General features: G+C 35.6%; 1 protein-coding gene across 6 annotated transcripts in view; it reads right to left on the bottom strand.

Annotated features, from left to right (window-relative positions):
* Positions 1-2,272: 2,272 nt before the first annotated feature.
* Positions 2,273-20,052, bottom strand: part of glsb (glutaminase b) — a 41,123-nt gene continuing 23,343 nt past the window's right edge. Inside the window, exons 8-18 of one of the 6 annotated variants that reach the window (XM_058786672.1) lie at positions 18,894-18,923; positions 18,743-18,801; positions 18,524-18,590; positions 18,093-18,143; positions 16,947-17,123; positions 16,507-16,638; positions 14,369-14,461; positions 5,489-5,550; positions 5,331-5,407; positions 4,852-4,915; positions 2,273-3,891 (exon numbers count right to left, since the gene is read on the bottom strand). In XM_058786672.1, the coding sequence (XP_058642655.1) occupies positions 3,735-3,891; positions 4,852-4,915; positions 5,331-5,407; positions 5,489-5,550; positions 14,369-14,461; positions 16,507-16,638; positions 16,947-17,123; positions 18,093-18,143; positions 18,524-18,590; positions 18,743-18,801; positions 18,894-18,923 (969 nt within the window). In that variant the 3' untranslated portion in view covers positions 2,273-3,734. Of the gene's footprint in view, positions 3,892-4,851; positions 4,916-5,330; positions 5,408-5,488; positions 5,551-7,089; positions 9,972-14,368; positions 14,462-16,506; positions 16,639-16,946; positions 17,124-18,092; positions 18,144-18,523; positions 18,591-18,742; positions 18,802-18,893; positions 18,927-20,052 lie in introns of those variants that run through there. The other 5 variants (XM_058786673.1, XM_058786671.1, XM_058786676.1 and 2 more) reach the window with 5 other exon arrangements.

The following is a 20,052-nucleotide window of genomic DNA, read 5'->3' as shown; positions in this document are numbered from 1 at the left end:
GCCATGAGTCTTTTTGGGAAAGATGCAACGAGTTTTTCACTCCTGGATTTGGGGATCCTCTGCCATTCCTCCTTGCAGATCCTCTCCAGTTCTGTCAGGTTGGATGGTAAACGTTGGTGGACAGCCATTTTTAGGTCTCTCCAGAGATGCTCAATTGGGTTTAAGTCAGGGCTCTGGCTGGGCCATTCAAGAACAGTCACGGAGTTGTTGTGAAGCCACTCCATCGTTATTTTAGCTGTGTGCTTAGGGTCATTGTCTTGTTGTAAGGTAAACCTTCGGCCCAGTCTGAGCACTCTGGAGAAGGTTTTCGTCCAGGATATCCCTGTACTTGGCCGCATTCATCTTTCCCTCGATTGCAACCAGTTGTCCTGTCCCTGCAGCTGAAAAACACCCCCACAGCATGATGCTGCCACCACCATGCTTCACTGTTGGGACTGTATTGGACAGGTGATGAGCAGTGCCTGGTTTTCTCCACACATACCGCTTAGAATTAAGGCCAAAGAGTTCTATCTTGGTCTCATCAGACCAGAGAATCTTATTTCTCACCATCTTGGAGTCCTCCATGTGGGCTTTCATGTGTCTTGCACTGAGGAGAGGCTTCCGTCGGGCCACTCTGCCATAAAGCCCCGACTGGTGGAGGACTGCAGTGATGGTTGACTTTCTACAACTTTCTCCCATCTCCCGACTGCATCTCTGGAGCTCAGCCACAGTGATCTTTGGGTTCTTCTTTACCTCTCTCACCAAGGCTCTTCTCCCCCGATAGCTCAGTTTGGCCGGGCGGCCAGCTCTAGGAAGGGTTCTGGTCGTCCCAAACGTCTTCCATTTAAGGATTATGGAGGCCACTGTGCTCTTAGGAACCTTAAGTGCAGCAGAAATTTTTTTAATTTAAATTTTTTCTTTTTTAATAAATCTGCAAAAATGCCAACAATTCTGTGTTTTTCTGTCAATATGGGGTGCTGTGTGTACATTAATGAGGGGAAAAAAAATGAACTTAAAAATTATTTTAGCAAATGGCTGCAATATAACAAAGAGTGAAAAATTTAAGGGGGTCTGAATACTTTCCATACCCACTGTATATGTTCATTGTGTACAGATACATTATGGGGTTTTGAGTAAGGAGAGAGAGAAGGCTTTGTTGAGAGAGATACTCCGCCGGCACTTTCCTTCTGCGCTTCAGTGAAAACTCTTTGGGGAGGAATCGTCATCACATGGGTGGAATATTCACAGGTTGTTTGTGCCGGTTTGAACTGGAATATTTTATGTTGTGATAACTATCTTGGTGTGTCTGAAAAATATCTTATGAGATTATCACGTCTGCACACGTGGTGAACCTGTGGTGCATTCAACAAAGCCTTACACTAGAACAGATCTGAACAACATCTCTTTATCGAACATCATCCGTGACTATACTGTCACTGATGGAGAGAAGGATCCAGTGAATCCCCTCATCTACCTTCACCCAGACATCCCAAGAGATGTTGCCTTTGGTCGCTACTATACCAGTGCATCTGAGGGTAGAGACTTTTACATTCACATTTATGCACTTCATATGTGTTATGGGCCATTATTGACCATTGATCTCACACTTGAACTGAGCTACACAGGAAAGAAAATAAGATAAGAATTTGTTTTACTAAGCCAACATTTCCCAGTTTATCCTGTCAGGAAGTTGATAACAAGCAAAGGAAACAAAGCACACAAAAACAGTCACCAAATAATAAAGTGGAAAATGCAAGATTACATGCATCTGTTCTGAGACTCTTATATGGTTGTGCTTTTGTCCTGGTATATGCATACCATTTGGACATTTGGTTCTCTTTTTAGCTGTAGGAGGGATAAATGAAGACAGGCTTTCTGGTTTGAAAATCCAAGATGGTACAGCAGCATGTCAGTGAAGACCATGGTCTGTCAGACTCATCTGATCTAGAGGATTTAAGCTTTGAACTGGTAGAGAATGAGGGTAGAAATGCCAAGGTCATGGGTTTGATTCCCAGAGATGACTGATAAAATGTATACCTTGAATGCATTGTAAAATATTCTTGTTAGTGTGCTAGACAGGCATCACTGGTACTGTTGCTCATAGATAGTATTATATTTCAGTGCATAACTCATCCTGCAGTGTTTCAGCTTGAACATGACTTGTTCTGATTATTGAGGTTATTCCGTTATTACTTTTTGAGATATATAATTGAATTTAGGTTGTGGGGCATTTTTTTTCCACTCTGAATTTCAGTGTTTTATATAGTTTTGTCCACTGTATGTATATGATGTATGAGTAAAAATACACCCTTTTAATTACTAACACAATTTTATTCATTATTGCACATCAAAGATGAATCTTAATATACCATTGCTTTAACTGCACATGTACACACACCGACTTTAGTCTGCCAGATACAGTCTAATAGAAATCAGCAACATATTTCTGCTTCAATGAATACTGAATAGTGCTAAAGTGTAGCTTACATTCATTTACTTTGACATGAACTGATTTTTGTCAAATTTAACTGACTTTCTTCAAGTGTTTGGTCCGAGTGAAGAGGTTTGACATCATCTTTCCACTGCTAAAGCAATTGTCTCACAATACAAACTACATTTACAGTAATTTAACACTTCCTAAAATATACATAAATGCACAGATGATTTGCACAAATACAGTGTCTTTTATTTATAAATAATGAGTAGCCAAAGGAGGTTTTAAATCGTATCCAATAATGATTAAGCTGGTGTTGAGGATTTAAATTAAATATTGTTTAGGCTATAATGTGATTTTTTTTTTATATATAACTTCACATCATCAGTAAATTTTTTATTTTTGATCGCTTTTGTTCTCAGATTACAACATTGTGTACTTTCTCAAAATGCAGTCATTTTGGGGGCATGTAAATACTTAAAATATGAGTGCATTGACGAATATATAATATAGACCACCTAACTGATAATACAGTAAAGACTAACAAAAATAACAATGTATTTGGCAGTGGTTAGAATGCTCAAATGATGAGGTATAATAAAATAAAAGTGATACACATGTAAAAAAAAAAAATGCATGCAAACTTAAAAGTAATTTCGGATTTTACACACGACACGTTCTCGAATTCCTGATCTTAATAATAATAATAATAATAATAATAATAGTGATTCCTGGCAACACTCGACCGATTGTTTGGTAATGAAAATCCACTAGTCTCCTGTCTCGGATTTTCATTCCGTTCTGCTGAGCTACTTTTTTTTTGTTTTTTTTTTCAACATAAAGAAGACGTTGGCCAGCAGCTTTGTATCGTGAGTGTTTGCGCAACCGTGCCAAACCTCGCTGTTTTTAATGCAAGAACTCGTCCTGTCTAAACGAATTCTGAATGCTTAAACAGGATTGTTTGGTATCATTCTATAATCTTGAGTTTAGCCGTTTGCCCTCGAGACAGCAATGAGATCGCTGTAGTCCTCATTCCCCACACCTCAATCAACTTTACACAGGCACGAAAGGACTGAACATATAATTATAGCGGCTAACGTCACTAAGAATCGTTTCGCACCATTAAATATGTCCATCATCGTGACTTACGCCCTTTCTTGCAAGGAAGAAGTTGTGAACAAGCCACAAATGTCTCACAAAAGCGTGTAAAACGAAAAAATTTAACTGTTACTGACAAAAAACCCCGAAAAAAACAACAACAAAAAACACTGATATTGAGATGGAGCAGTCCTTCACTGTCCTCTAGTGCGAGTGTAAATGGTTACGTCTCCAGCATCCCGTCCAGGTTTTTCTCGGTGCTCTCTTTAACAGCGTCGGTGTTCACCGGTGGGTTGTATTTATTGTTGTACTCCTGTAGAAGCGCGAGCACCTCTTGATGACCGAAGTGTGTCGCCTCATCTATAGGTGTGTTGCCCCACCTAGAGGGCATAAATGTTATTTTATTTTCATGGTTTCCACATATTTTCTAGTTGTTTTATCACTGTAAAAATATTAGAAAATTATGCTGATGATGATAATAATAATAATAATTATTATTATTACTATTAACGTTAAGACAGAAGTATGTTATTATCGCAATACTACTATAAAATGAATGTTTAAAAATTTACAATAGTACTTCAAAACTTTAAAAAAAAATTCTACAATGTTAGAGATTTAAATCTCTAATTTTATAATTAATTATTATGAGAAGTGTAAAATATATTTATATTTAAAATATAGAAACTATAAAAATTATTTTGTAAATCAATCTCTCTCTCCCCCCATTTATTATAACAATATAAATCCTTCTTATATCCAATATATTAGACTTATATATATATATATATACACATACATACATACATATACACACACACACACACACACACACACACATATATGTGACCCTGGTCCACAAAACCAGTCTTAAGTGTAAATTTTTACGACACTAATTGAGATTTATACATCACCTGAAAGCTGAATAAATAAGCATTCCTTTAATGTATGGTTTGTTAGGATCGGACAATATTTGGCCGAGACAAAATTATTTGAAAATCTGGAATCTGAGGGTGCAAAAAAATCTAAATATTGAGAAAATCGCCTTGAAAGTTGTTCAAATCAAGTTCTTAGCTAAGCATATTACTGATCAAAAATGACGTTTTGATACATTTACAGTAGTAAATTTACAAAATATCTTCATGGAATATGATCTTTACTTAATATACTAATGATTTTTGGCATAAAAGAAAAATCGATAATTTTGACCCATACAATGTAGTTTTCCAAGACCATCATGGGAAACCTGATGTCTTCCAATCATCTATTTCTCAATTAAAAAGGATAAGAAAATGAATAGTTGCTCTAAAATCAGAAGTATTTTGATTATGTTTGCTCACCTGTCCTTGGGAACAGGATTCACCTTGCAGGCCTCTAACAGAAAACGCACAACCTCAGTATGTCCTAAAATCAAAAAGGAATAGTTTAATTTCTGCAACATGTACTACAGATTGAACTTTAGATGTAAAAATGCAGTGTACTGAAAAAAAGCGTGTAAAACAGTATCAAAATATAACTGCAAAAAAATATACACATTGTAAGGTACCATTGGTAATCACCATTTTTTTCGAACATTATCACTTTTGACCACCACGTGGCGACGTTACCAAATTTATGTGGCATAGTGACAAGGACATGCACATTTTGAGTCAAAATGCACAAGTAAAAAAACAGCCTCACTTTCTGTTTGTCATCTATTTTGTTATCTTACAGTTCGTTGACTGCCAGCCAGCAAACAATCCGATACCAGACTAACAGACACCACTGGTTCTTGGCTGATAAGTGATAAGCTAAAGTGACAGCATGCACAGTGTTGTACCCTCAGCGGCTGCTACATGCAGCGCCGTCCTGGAGTCGTAGTCCCGCTGCTCCATGTCCATGGAGGACAACGCAAACCTGCAGTCAGGTATAATGAACATATTAGAGAAGCAGAACAGAAAACGCTTCAAAAATTGTAGGCAATGAAGAACTCGGTACCTTCTGAGAGCAGAAACATCTCCTGTGTAGGCAGCAAAGAGGAGGTTGATGACAGATTTCACCTGGAATGATAGAAAAGAGCCTTTGTGGAATAGAAATAAGTTATTATGGACAGATGGTGGGCAGAAACGGAGGCCTCCAGAGTGTCTCTCTAACAGACTGAAATGAATAGAGAACTGGTGAGAGGAAACAACAAATAGACAATGAAAAAATTAAATCAAGTGCATTGAAATAAGAACACTTGAATTCAACAGTTCTTTCGGGTGGATTGAGCGAAAGGCAAAGGGATCCCCTGTTTCATACTGTATAATATACTATTTTAAGTTTGATATTTGATATTTTATAGATGGGGTTCCTAGACCTTCTAAAAAAAATAAATGTCCATGACTTTTCCAATTACTGATTTTTACATTATTCAAATTGGCAGGAACCCTGTACAATTCTTAGATTGCAAAAGCATTAATAAATATATATTTGATTCAGTAGCAGCAGGATACATTTGATTTGAATTAGCATCTTATTATATAAATTAGCCAAGCAAGCCATGCAAAAAAAACAAACCTCATGCATTTTACTACCATGCTGTGAAAAAAAGCAAAATGCTTTAAGGCAAGTGCTGGTGAGGGACGGAAAGACAGAAAGGGGGCATCAGCAACCCTTCATGTTAGTCAGCAAAACCCCAAACTTCAAGACAACAAATACAGACAACTTACAAAAAAGTGCCCATCTTGTTGCAAAGCCATTCTTAGTAGAAAGTTTTGTACAAAAAGTGATCATAAACCAACCAAAATCAATTCGAATAACAATCAGATGTTCAAATACACTAGATGAAAGATGTACATAAAGATTACATAAAAATGAACATGTAATGATCATGCATTTAAGATTTAATACTTTGAATGAATGTTTAAATTAAAGATTTTTTTTTTTTTTAATTATACTTCAATATCTCACCATTATCTTGTATATGAAGTATTCTTGCTTTCCTTCCCACAAACATTGAGAGAAGTCATACAGTGGGAGTTGTCAGTGTCTTTGGGCCTAAAGATCATCCGAGAAATGTCAGAGTCTCCTTGCGTGTGTGTTTAATTATAATCTAATTACATCTAAGTGAGTTTAATGTCTTAAATAGAAACACACAACACTATTCCTGTCTGTTAATGTGTAATTATTTTACTAAAATGTGCATGTTAGTTTCAGATTAAGCCAACTAGAAAACCTAGCGGGTCTAAATATATATATATATATATATATATATATATATATATATATATATATAAAATAAAATCTTATAACAATTGTATATAAATAATATATAATCATTTTATATATGAATGATACTTCATATTAGGTGAATAATAAAATGTAAAAGAAAACGTAATTTTAATGTTTTCCTTGAACATGAGAATCCTTTCATAGAGATATTTTGTTAGTCAAACAGGCCTTTTTAAGTAAAGCTGTCATTCAAGCAATCGATAAATTTTCGAGGCAAATAGTGTCAGAACACAAATTAATAAAATGATGAAGGAACACATTCCTTTATCATTTTCCAAAACACACAAAACAGCAACAAATGGAACACAAGTGATTTCAGGTAACAATGAGATTAAATACATTTATTAATGATACAAAAAAGAAAACCAGAACAAATGACAAATACACAATGAGAAAACAAACAGAACTGTTATGACAATGTAAAACCAGATGATAATATATTGTGATGAAGCATTTGACAGCTGTTCTGTTAGACTCAGGACTGTTCAAGTAATCAGAGCGAGCTGCTTCCTCAAGCCAGACTATAATGAACTTATATTTTGACTGTTAAAGCTGTCAGTGAGAATGAGAAACACTTCTCCACTAAAGCAGCACAAAAACAAGACATGAAAATTATAATACAAAACCAAACTAAGCAAATAAACCCAAAAATATACAAGCATGTGAAAGCAAAGCAAATCATGCAAAAAATAAAATGAACATTTATATTTAAAAGATTAAAAAAAGAAAACATGATAATACTTGATATATTCCTGACAAGGGCAGCATCTTTCCACCAATAAAACCACTTCAGAAGCTTATCGAAACTGAATATAAACCAACATTTCGAACTATCAGTAAGGTGCATAAATGTTTCTAGTAATAATATGTGAGAATATACAGACAGAAACGGAACAAAGGGCAGGTGGAAGGTTTGTAACGGTATAGATTTCACTGCAAAGATGGTCTGACAGCAGGTTTCAATGGCTGCTGAGCAGTACTAGTGCGGCTCTATGATGCAAACACTGCACATTACAGCAGTCCTCTCAGGACACGCAGTCACTAAGACAAGCAATTCAGCAGGAACACATCGGGACTAATCTAAAAATTAATAACCCATTTGCAACATGAGGAACCCTTTTAACTTTACACTTGGTCGCAATGAAATCACACTGTGACCTAAGGGAGAAGTAGTAAGGGAATAGTTCAGACAAAATGGAAAATACTACTTCACCTTTGTGTTGTATGTCATTCAGCATGCAGAGCACAAATGGATATGGGTTATGGGTATAGTTGGCTACATGCCACAGGTCATTTATACAAGTGGTCCTTAAGACTATCTTCTAAGTTTTTTTTTTTTTTAAGTCATGTAATAGCTTTGTGTGAGGAACAGACTAAATTTTAGATGTTATTCAGTGATAATGCATTTGAACTCAGATATCAAATTTGCAAATGCCATTTTCATCTTTAACCTTATAAAAGCAAGTATATGGCTTCAAAAGACTTGAATTTTAGTCAGATGGACAACTTTTATGGTCATTTTATGGAGATTTAGTTTTTTATGGAACATGGAAAAAGTTTGAATGAAAATTGTGTTCCACAGAAACAACATCATCATCATCATATGGGGTCAAAACAACTTACATTTACATTATTTATATTTTTAGGTGAATGCTTTCATTGGCTGGTCAACTTTAACAGCTTTCTGTTAGGAACAGACTGAAATCACTATTATTAAATGATATATAATAGTGATTGATAATAGTAATTATTATTATTAATGATGATGATAATTATTTAAAGGAAATGCCTCTTTTAAAAACATATACTAGCTTTTTGTGGGACAAAATTCTAATTCTAATGGACAATTTTAATGGTTATTTTTATGATACTTTGGTAAGAAATTAGCATGAAAAGTCTTTAAAAAATTTTTTGTGTTCCACATAAACAATAGCAATATATGGGGTTAAAACGACATGAGGGTGAATGCAAATGACAGATTTTTATTTTTTGTGTGAACGTTTGCTTTTATTTTGAGTGAAGGTCATCCTTGCCGGCCTATGTCACCTGTACAGTACTTGCAACAAAAGTTTTCAGAGGGACATCCATCAGGGTTCCTACACATTTTCCATTTCAAAATTCCATACTTTTCCAGACTCAAATTTCCAAACCTCTCAGTAGATTCAATGGTTCATACAGCACTATTTTCAGCTTTATTTTTTATATATATTATAGTCATCTGTAAATTTTTTTTTTATTTTTTTCATTTTTTTTTTTTACATTGATTCTCTCTAAGTGACTTTTGCATGCACACAAAATTTTGTGCCCTCGAGAAAATATTCACATGCACATGGGAATTTTTCGCATGCTTACAATTTCCAGTTTCATATAACTATATCTCCTTCGTGCATCACTGCCATCTTACTATGAATAAAGTGAGAGCATGGATGCACATGAATTAACAGAGATCTACACGAAATGGGCTGATGGCACAATACAGCATTGTTGTATTTGCCAAGTTCAAGGGTCTATAAAAAAAGATTGCTATTGTAAAAAAAAAGTGTTCAAAACGTGGCTTTCATGGCCTTAGGTCTCTTTAATGCATATTCTGTGGTGGCCAAGACACCACACCGCGAAATGGGCTTATGTCACAATAGGTGGCAAGGTCCATGTGCTTGTGTGCCCTATCAAGTTAAAGGCCTCACTGAAGACTCTGCATGTGGTGAGACGTGGTTCATTATGCATGACCACAACATTCAATCGTAGTGCAAAACAGAACCACCTGTAGTCTCTGTTCAGCAGCCAATCCTCAACATCCACCGAAAAAACACCTGCTGGTCTACGAGAGAATATTGAGCCTATAAATCACATCGCACCTAAAGTCCATGCGGTCCAGGTAAAGAACAGAAGCCCTCCACTATGCTTTTAAGCATTAGGCATAAGAACTTAGACATATCCTACCGAGACTGGTTAAGAACCAACATGTGCCCAAAATGAGATTCATTGAAAATAAATAACTATTAAAGTACATAAATATATACTGTCAAAGAGCTCGCCGAGGTGAATCAGATCCGTTTTAGTTGCCTTCTCCGACATTCTCCATCCTATAGACTACAGTAGTGGAGCTGTCCTCATTGCACTCAGTGGGCGAGACTTTTCTCCACACAGTGTCTTTGAGAGCCAGCTCTTTCTGAAGGCTCTCGTAATCCAGGGGTCCGAAGGTGTACTGCTGTGTTGAGCAACACGGAGAACAGATTAGTTTTTTAGGGGCCTCCAGGGAATGTGTGTGACTCACACTGTTCAATATGGTGACGTGTGAACAGATTTCAAAGTCAACAAAAACAAACACAGTCACAAAGAGAGGCCTCGTATTCAAACAGCTGGGAAAATGTCGCATTTTTTCAACATTTTAAAACAAAAAACCCATAAGAGGTCTGTCTTATCACAGAAATTGCACATGCCTCATTTAAGCTGCAGCAGTCCGATTTTAAGTCATGATCATTGTTAACAGATGACCAGGCCCACACGGAATCTGTGCATGCAGGTTAATAATGATAATAATAATAATTTAAAAACATAACATTTTTGATTGAATAATATCATGAATATAAATAGCAGAATATAAATTATATTTATTTGCAATCATTTATATTTATTATTATTATTGAGCCAATTGATAATGTTACCCCTTGAATTTGTAAAATGCCTTTTCACATATTTCAGTTGCAACTTGCAAAACTGTCTCAGTTGCCCAATCACAATCTTCTCATGCCCAAGGTTTTGTATTTTTTTTTAAAATCAGGTTTGTATTCAGGTTTAAATATTTAAATCTGTTTATTTTTTTCAGATGTACATAAGAGTATTTTCAGCAAAACTGAACTCATTTTACCATGTTTAAATCCATTCCACAGATTTTTCGAAATGTGGAAAAAGTCTACAGATACCGTCTGGGCCTGTTGATTATAAATCTAAGAATGCAGACTGAAGAAATCAAAACAGAGAAAATCTCTTCCGGATAAACTGTAGTGAAGCTGTCCTCATTGTGCTCAGTAGGCCAGACTTTTGTCCACACAGTGTCTTTGAGAGCCAGGCTCTCGTTATCCTGGGGACCAGAGGTGTACTGCTGTGTTGAGCAACACAGAGAACAAATTAATTTTGAGGGTCTCTAAAGAAAGTATTACAAAGAGAGCCCTCCTATTAAAAAAAAAAAAGGATTTGCATATGCCTCATATAATAACAATAATAATAAAAAATAATATATTTTAGATTATATTGTAATATACAATAATAATAAGATAATAATATAAAAATACAGATTATATAAAAATACTTAAACTATTCAATAACAATGCAATAAATTATATTACTTTGCAACAACAACTTTGCTCATTAATAATTGTATTATTATTATTATTATTATTCTGAGTTTAAAAAATCTCATTGGGTTTGCACAAGTCACATAAATGACATATTTTGGATTCAAAATCCTCAAATGTTATCACCACGGACCCCATAGTCTATCACTATAGTTTTCTTGTGCCAATGATACTATATTTTATAACAAATCTTTTTTGCTATTTTTCTTTGTCTTTCTTTTCTTTTTCTTTTTTTTTAAGGAAAATTGCCCTTGCTGTATTTTTTAAACCGGGTCTGTATTCAGATTTAAATATTTGAGCCAATCTATTTCTTTTTCCAGCTATAGATAAGAGTATGCACTTTTTACCATCTTTACATCCATTGCACAGGTTATTCGAAATGTGGGAAAAGTCTATAGATTCCGTCTGAGCCTTCTGATTACAAATCTGAAAATGCAGACTGAAGCAAGCAAAACTAAAATTTGGTATAAAGCAGCATAAAACATGGCAAATCAAGAGATGCAGTCGACATGCAAAATAAGAATCTCATGCACAGCTGAGAACTTTGATGATGAATCAACCGCTGCTCTTTACTTGCTGATTTAGCTGTGCTGACCGGTGTTGGGCAGTAACGCATTGCTGTAATTTGATTACTTTTAAGTAATTTAGCTCGTTATCATTTTCCGAGGTTTAACCGAGGTTTCTATACGTTACTGCTGCGTTACACTGCTGACAGAATGCAGTGTTTTATAATCTAGATTGCAAAAAGGGTGTAGCACACACACTGTCGAGTCCAGAGCCAGTGGATTAGAGACCTGCACTCCCGCGAGACCCGACGCAAATGAAATGTGCATGCACACGAATCCTCTCATTATAACACACGAATTGTAGACATTATGAAAGATTCATTATGCATATATTCATTGTGTTATAACAGAACTTTGTGAGATTGTGCGATGAACTGGGATCTTTTTAGAGATTATAAAAGCAGCGCTATTTGTTGGCCTTCTGCCCAATGTTCCCTCTAATTTTTTTTCTTGCTGAGCAAAACTTTTCTCTATTGGGCGGACATTTCAGCCACCTGAGCAAAAACATTCTTTATACCAGACCTGTACAGCACGCACACAAAAAAGTGTGTAACTTTTAACTTTAATGTGCTATTTATATTTGATTTGACCCTTGATGTAACTAAATGATGCATATTTTAGGTTATCTGAGAAAACATTTTTAGAAACATATTTTCTGCCGTTCAAAAGTTTGGGATCAGTACATTTTTTTAAAGAAGTTTCTTAGGCTCATCAAGGCTGTATCTATTTGATAAAAAATACTGAATATTATTTCACAAAATAATATTGTGAAATATTATTGCAAATCTATTTTAATATACTTTAATATATAATATATTCCTGTGAAGCAAAGCTGAATTTTCAGTGTCACGTGATCCTTCAGAAATCATTCTAATATGCTAATTTATAATAAATGTTGGAAAAAGTTGTGCTGCTTAATATTTTTTGGGACCTGTGATACTTTTCAGGATTCTTTGAGAAATAAAAAGTTAAAAAGAACAGTGTTTATTCAAAATAGAAATTTTGTGTTACAATATACACTACTATTCAAAAGTTTGGAGTCAGTCAATTTTTTCTTTCTTATTTATTTATTTTTTTTATTAATACTTTTATTCAGCAAGGATGTGTTAAATGGATAAAAAGCGATAACAAAGACTTATATTGTTAGAAAATATTTATATTTTTAATTAATGCTGTTCTTTTTAACTTTTTATTAGGCTAATCAAAGAATCAAAGAAAAAAGATTCCAAAAAATATTAAGCAGCACAACACTGATTATAAATCAGCATATTAGAATGATTTCTGAAGGATCATGTGACACTGAAGAGTGGAGTAATGATGCTGAAAATGCAGCTTTGCTTTACAGGAATACACTATATTTTAAAATATATTAAGATAGAAAACCAATATTAGAAATTGCAATAGCCTAAGAGTTCACAATATTACTGTTTTTTTTTTTCTGTATTTTGATCAAATAAATACAGCCTTGATGAACATAAGTGACTAGTTAAAAAACAAGGTCAATTATTTATTAGGTTTATAATATAGGCCGAACATAATATAATATATCAAAACAACTTAAGCATTTAAACTGATAGAAGAGAATAGAAAACAAACTGAAGCATTTAAACTGAGATCTGTAAGTTAAATATAAAAAAAAAAAAAAACGTGAATTCTTATACAGTTATCTAAACATCGCTATGAAGTACAGTTTGCACAATACACCTGTGTGTGACTGTAAATGTCTTTGTTACCGTTCTGTGCCCATCATCCGCTATTTCCAGCACTTAATCAGGCTACTCTTCTTTAATACACGAGGACGTTTATTTCACATGTCACGGTGTTTGCGTTGAGTCTCGATTTGAGCTCTTTCATCCGCAAACATTGAAGTATTCGGTTTCTACAGCGACTCATTTGGCGCACATCATTCTCTTTCTATGAAACCTGTACACCGCATTCACCGGTTCTAACGCTATAGCGGCACCAGCTCTATAGCGGTTTACCTGAGCATTGCAATTCTTTCGTTTTAACTGGAGTACAATCAAATGGCTTTCCCAACTCATTTTAGCGTGTGCGCGGCACATTATTTGTCTGCGCGGCTGCGGTGGAAGAAGTGCGCGGCCGCGCGCGCGCGCAGCTTAGAGGGAACATTGCTTCTGCCATTGCTTTAGTTTGAAATAACAGTGTTTTGTGAATGTTGATGCATTAATAACAAATATTTAACGGGAGCATTTACGCTGGGATTTCATGTCAATTTCATGGATGTAGCCACAGAAAAAAGTTACGGAACTAGTAATGTAACTAATTACGTTTGAAATAAAGTAAGCAGAACAGTAACGTGATTACTTTTAAAAGGAGTAATCAGTCATTTAATTACATTTTCAGAGTAACTTGCCCAACACTGGTGCTGATACAGCACATCAAAAACAGCAACAAAACCAGCTAACACTCTTTGGGTCGTAAAGTAGCTACCTAATTAGGCATGTAGTGTCAAAATGCTCCTGCAGGGGGCGTGATTGTATACAGCTGTCTGCAGGCCTTGTACCAGACGTTTAGTGGAAATAAGCTTCCTCTGTGGTATTTTCTCAGCTTCAGAGTCTTGAGTAAATTATTACGTGCAGTCATTCATACAAGACGTGGTGTAACGCATCGATGGGGCACGTGGGGAGGGCAAGGCTGGCGGGCAAACGGAAGAGGGCACTCACCCGCTGTTCCCCTCCCTCTCTGCGAGGATCATGCTTCTTGGCAAAGTGCCTCAGGTTGTCGTAGTTGTGGAAGTTGAACAAGGACACCAGATCCTACAGCAGGAGAGAAAGCCACAGGAGTCAGTCTGAGAGGTCAAAGGCTCAAAGCACACACACACACACACACACACACACACACACAAACACACTGAACTGAAGGACGTTGAGTGTCTGAAGGTGGTCTGCTAGTGACAGGCGAGTGTGTAGGGCAGAGAGGGCTTCCTGCTTTCATTAAAGCCCTTTGTGCCATGATAAATGCTGAAATGAACCTCCTTCACAATGTCATTCAACTTCTCAGGTTCCTGTTTTCAGGTTCAGTGAGGTTTAGACCATGTGATCAGTTTTAATGGTCTTTGAAGGTGACATTTCTAGGTTTATTACTAGTACTACTAAATTTCATTATTAATCATTATTTATATAACATTAATCATATTAATTAAAAATATTATTATTCTCATTCAAATAGTTGATTTGTATATTTATGTAATAAAAAAATTTAATCAATCATTTATTAAATAAATCAATCATTTATAGTAAATACTGTAATATTATTTAATAATAATTGTTCATTTTGATTTCATGTTGATTCAAGCTTGTGTAATGTGCCGTAAAGTTGAAACTCTACTTCACCTTATAAACTATGACTGGAAGGGTTCATATATTGAGAACACTCTGTGAATTTGTAGGGAGTTGGCAGGAATGTCTGAATGTCTTATATTACATCCATTTCCTGTCTTGTGACCCTCTGACTTGCCAGTTGTTACCGTTCTTTTGGCACAGCAACACTGATCACAGAAACACGGCCCTCAAATATCACTGTGGCTCTAAATTCACCAGATTGTGTGACCGTGTGACAGCAGAAATTTGTCAAACTCTTTATATTAAAGGGATAGCTCACCCAAAAATTCGGAACACAAATTAATATATTTTTGATGCATTCCGAGAGCTCTCTGACCCTCCAAAATGGCACTATAGGGTCATTCAGGAGATGAATTGTTGAATAAAGTCATAATTTTTGTTTTCTTTGCGCACAAAAATTATTCTCGTGGCTTCGCAAAGTTACGGGTGAACCACTGACATCACATGGATTATTTTAACGATCTCCTTGCTACGTTTCTGAGCCTTGATCATGTAAGGATCCTTGCTGTCTATCAGGGTCTGTAGGGTCAGAGAGCTCTCGGAATGCGTCAAAAATATGTGTCCGAAGATGAACGAAGGTCTTACAGGTTTGGAACGATATCAGTGACATGAGTAATTAATGACAGAATTTCCATTTTTGAGTGAACTATCCCTTTAATGATCTAAAATCCTAGTCATACTTCCCAACCCAGAATTAACTCCACCATTTAGCTCTGGTCCCCTTGCTGGGGTCGGTCTGAGTCAGACTATAACCACTAATGACTCAAAGACATGGATTGTGGCGGCACTGATTTCCTTAAGACACACAGGGAGTAATTATAGACTCCTTGACCTTTAACAAAGGTCTGAAAGGCTGTACTGATATTCAGACTTTAACAAGTGCTGCTTCTCAGAAAGACCTAAAATAACACAGACAGATTCTAATCATTTCGCAGGTACATGATAAGAGGCCTTCATGAGGGGCAGGATCACAGAATCAAAACTACAGCAAACAGAAAAGACAAACGACAGATGACAAAAAGCATATTTAAAAACATTTTGTCCCATTGTTTGTTTAATGCCTGATATGCATCTAGGGCCAAGTAATGCAGCTTAACAAAACAATAAAAATTGGAACATATTTTGACAATGTTTCAATATACTTTTTATGTATTTCAACCCAACTGTAAAATACTGTAGAAATCTTACAAATCTTAAAAATTTTACACTCCTTTTTTAAATGAATTCTAAATAACTAAACTGAATCATGTATATAAACAGCTACAATACTGGTCAAAAATTTGGGATATATATATATATATATATATATATATATATATATATATATATATATAGTGTATATTTACAATCTTGGCGAACTTTCAAATATTTTTTCCAGTACATAGGTTGAACCTTATAAGAAATGAAAGTGTTTGTGTGTGTGTGTGTAGGTGTGTCTGCAAACAAGAACATTGACATACCGTGCAGAACTGGATGCCCCGGACACTGTTGCCGAGTTTGTCCAATGGAGGAGACCAGCACATGATGCCCATCACATTGGGCACAACCAGCAGAATACCTCCAGCCACACCTGACTTGGCTGGAAGACCCACCTGAATAAAATACATTAACATTAAAAAATGACATACAGATAAATAGGATAACCATAACTGAAGAGGTTGCGTTTGGCAGGAAGATTCTGGGTGGGGTTCACTAAGAATAAATAGCCTGGTTTATTTTCATGTTCTATTATGAGCTTGATTTGCTTTTAAATTTGGGGTGTTTGCAAACCACAATTGTTAAAATTCACACGATGTGGTAAAACAGTGCTCCAAAATAATAGGAAGTGTGTTGGCACACAGCATGTGAACTACTGTGATTCTGTGTTTACACGTGTGAATCTGCATGCACAAAAACTTACATGGAAGGCGAACTGTCCGGAGAAGTCATACATGCCGCAGGAGTGCATGAGGCTGAGGGTGTCTCGCACGGCCTCGGGGCTCAGCACACGCTCGCCTGTGATTGGACAGAAGCCGCCGTTGGCCAATGTGGCAGCCATGACGCTAGCGCTCTCACATGTTACCTCGATGGAGCACAGCTGCACATATGGACACAAACACAAATAAACACATATGAATAAGAAATATTATTAAGCCAGGATGCCAAGTCACAGTTTTTATTTCAACATGCTTAATTTGACAGCTTTCCTCATGGATTTTACAGAAAACAACACCCTAAGAATTTGACCACGTGTGTGTGGGTATGTGCCTGTGTCTGTGCGTGTGTGTGTAAGAGAAAGCCATCAGCTGCACTATCCCATTACACATGCCGCATGATCTCAGAGGCACATGACAGGAGTCAAGGGACAGAGCCACCAGACTGCAGTCCTGCCATGCTTGTGCCATGTCAAACTAAGCCAGAGCCATGTCAGCAAATCAGCTTTCTATGTTCTCCAATAACCATACAGTTATAGTGTATCGACAGTGATTTACAGATTCTGTGATTCTGATTCACAAGCTCTTGCTTTGATTTGATTCCAATTTTGATGTGATTTCTTTGAATACTGATTCATTTGGTAATATACTACCATTCAAAAGTTTTCATGAAATTATTATTTTTTCCAGCAAGGATGCATTGTATTTATCAAAAGTGAAAGTAAAACATTTATAATGTTTTTATTTGAAATTAAATTTCAAATAAAAGTTGTTCTTTAGAACTTTCAATTAATCAAACAATTCAGAAATAGAAATATTAAGCAGTTTTAGACATTGATAATAATAATAAAATCACAAAATCAGCATAATAGAATGATTTCTGATTGGAGTGATGGAGTAAATAATATAATTTTACATATATAATTTTATAATTTTATATAAAAATATAATTTTAAAATGCAATAATATTTCACAATATTACAGTTTTTACTAGTTTTTAGAATGGTAGTATATAGCAGTTACAATGCCAACATTTCAGAAGGCAATTCCAGAATGCACTGCAACAAACTCTTCAAACTTTTTTTTTGTTACAATCTGACTAACTCAGAAATGGAAGTCATCTTTGTACACACCTGAAAGTAGAGGTCCAGAACAGCAGTCATGTCTGTACCATCTGGAAAGCACTGCATCCAAGAGAAATTTTGATTAAAACAAGGAACCACTCCTGGAAGTAAATGGACAAAGGGGCCATTCACACAAAAAATGTTTTTCCATTCCACTTTTCAGTTTTATGTAAACATGCACTAGACAGACATCTTTGACCATTGCGTTTGCGTCTCGCATCTTTTGCAGCATTTCACACGTGAAACACGTCGCTCAAGTTAAAAGTTCAACACGTCTTGGAGCCTTGCATTTTTTCCTCCTTGCAAAAATGTGTTCTGTGTGAATGGCCCCAAACAAGTAACAGCATGTAAAATGTGAAGGGTATGTGTGAAGAGAAATAGAGAGATGATTGAGTGCAATAAATCACTTAATCACATCAAAAGCTCCCTGAGATACTAACCTTCTTCTCTTTCAGGTAGTAGCCAATAGCGAAATTCCTGTCTCCTGACTCACGCTCCGACTGGAATCTAGATCAGTTGACATAAATAATCAGTTGCCTCAAATCGAACCCAACAACACAAATCACAAATGACATAAAAACAGATGCTGAAAGTACTGAAGAGGACTATTTGCCAACCGTATCTATGATCAAAACTACAGAACAGGTAGCTCAACATACGTGGCATTGCTGAAACCAACATATTCATTTCCTGCCATCTTCTTCAAGAAGTTCATCACCTGCAAGAGAGAAATCCAAAAAGGTGAATCAAACTCAAAAACAACAGTTCCTGTGAAAAAACGTATCGTACTCTTTTTGATAAATGACTTACATAATCAAACTTCTCAGCATTGCCGGCCCCCTGCTGATAGACAGGAAAGAAAAAACAGACATATAAATATATCTTCTTTCTAACATTATAAGAGATAAAAACACATTTTAAAAGCAATAATCAGAACAGTAACTAACTCATACGGATTAGCAGTAAGGAAATGGATCATTTCATTCCTTTAATATTACCAGTACAATGCTAAAATCATCAGTTAGTAATCTGTTGTTAGAAATCAATGAGAAGATCATTATCATTTCTTATGTGTACTACAGTAAAGTACTGTTATGCTCTACAAAGGAAATGACGATGAACCGCTACAGAGCAAAGACTGGAGTTAAACGTGTTCATGAAGACCTGTAGGCCAAACACAGAAGTGGGTCAAAAAACAGAGTGAATGTGAATCAGCAGGGTTGGTAACGTCTTAAGATGATGTGTGAGGAGGATCTGTGCATTGTGTGTTGATGCGTTTCAGAGTGAGTGTGGATCAGTGTCCAATAAACTACAACTTTCTGCCAGACGGAGTGTGGGTTGAGACACCAATCAAATTAATGCAAAGAGTTAAGAGCCATTGAGATTGATTGCATTACTGCCATAAATGAACAGTGACTAATGTGTTGGTTTGACAGTCTGTTAAGACTGCTGAACATCAGGGGTGTAAAGAACTGGAATAATTGCACTTAATTATTATATTTATGTATTATTTTGGGAAAACTGTACCTTACCTAATTACATTTACAAAGGGGGTAAAAAAAGTATGATTGCATTAAAGCTTGACAATACATTTGTTATATGTTGTATATGAGATTTTTGTTGTTGTTGAAAGAAAGTAATGGTTTAATTCACAAAAGATACATTAAACTGATCAAAACCTATGGTAAAGACTTTTACACTGTCACAAAAAGTCAATTTCAATTAAATCCTGAAATTATCAGTTTTCACAGAAATACTAGGCACCACTTTTTAACAAACAAAACTCTTTTCAATGATTTTTCATTGATAATAAAAATGTTTCTTAGGCACCAAATCAGCATATTAAAGGATCATGTGACACTGAAAACCGTGACTGTAATGGCTGTTAAAAATTCAGCTTGTACACTTAATATTTTAAGTGAAATCGTTCATAGTTGAATGGAATTTCAAAAGTTTGAATCCAATTTAT

The sequence above is a fragment of the Onychostoma macrolepis genome, chromosome 09 (assembly GCF_012432095.1).
Source record: "Onychostoma macrolepis isolate SWU-2019 chromosome 09, ASM1243209v1, whole genome shotgun sequence".
NCBI classification, from domain to species: domain Eukaryota; kingdom Metazoa; phylum Chordata; class Actinopteri; order Cypriniformes; family Cyprinidae; genus Onychostoma; species Onychostoma macrolepis.
The sequence above is the reverse complement of the archived record's forward strand: the minus strand, read 5'-3'. Positions and strand labels throughout refer to the sequence as shown.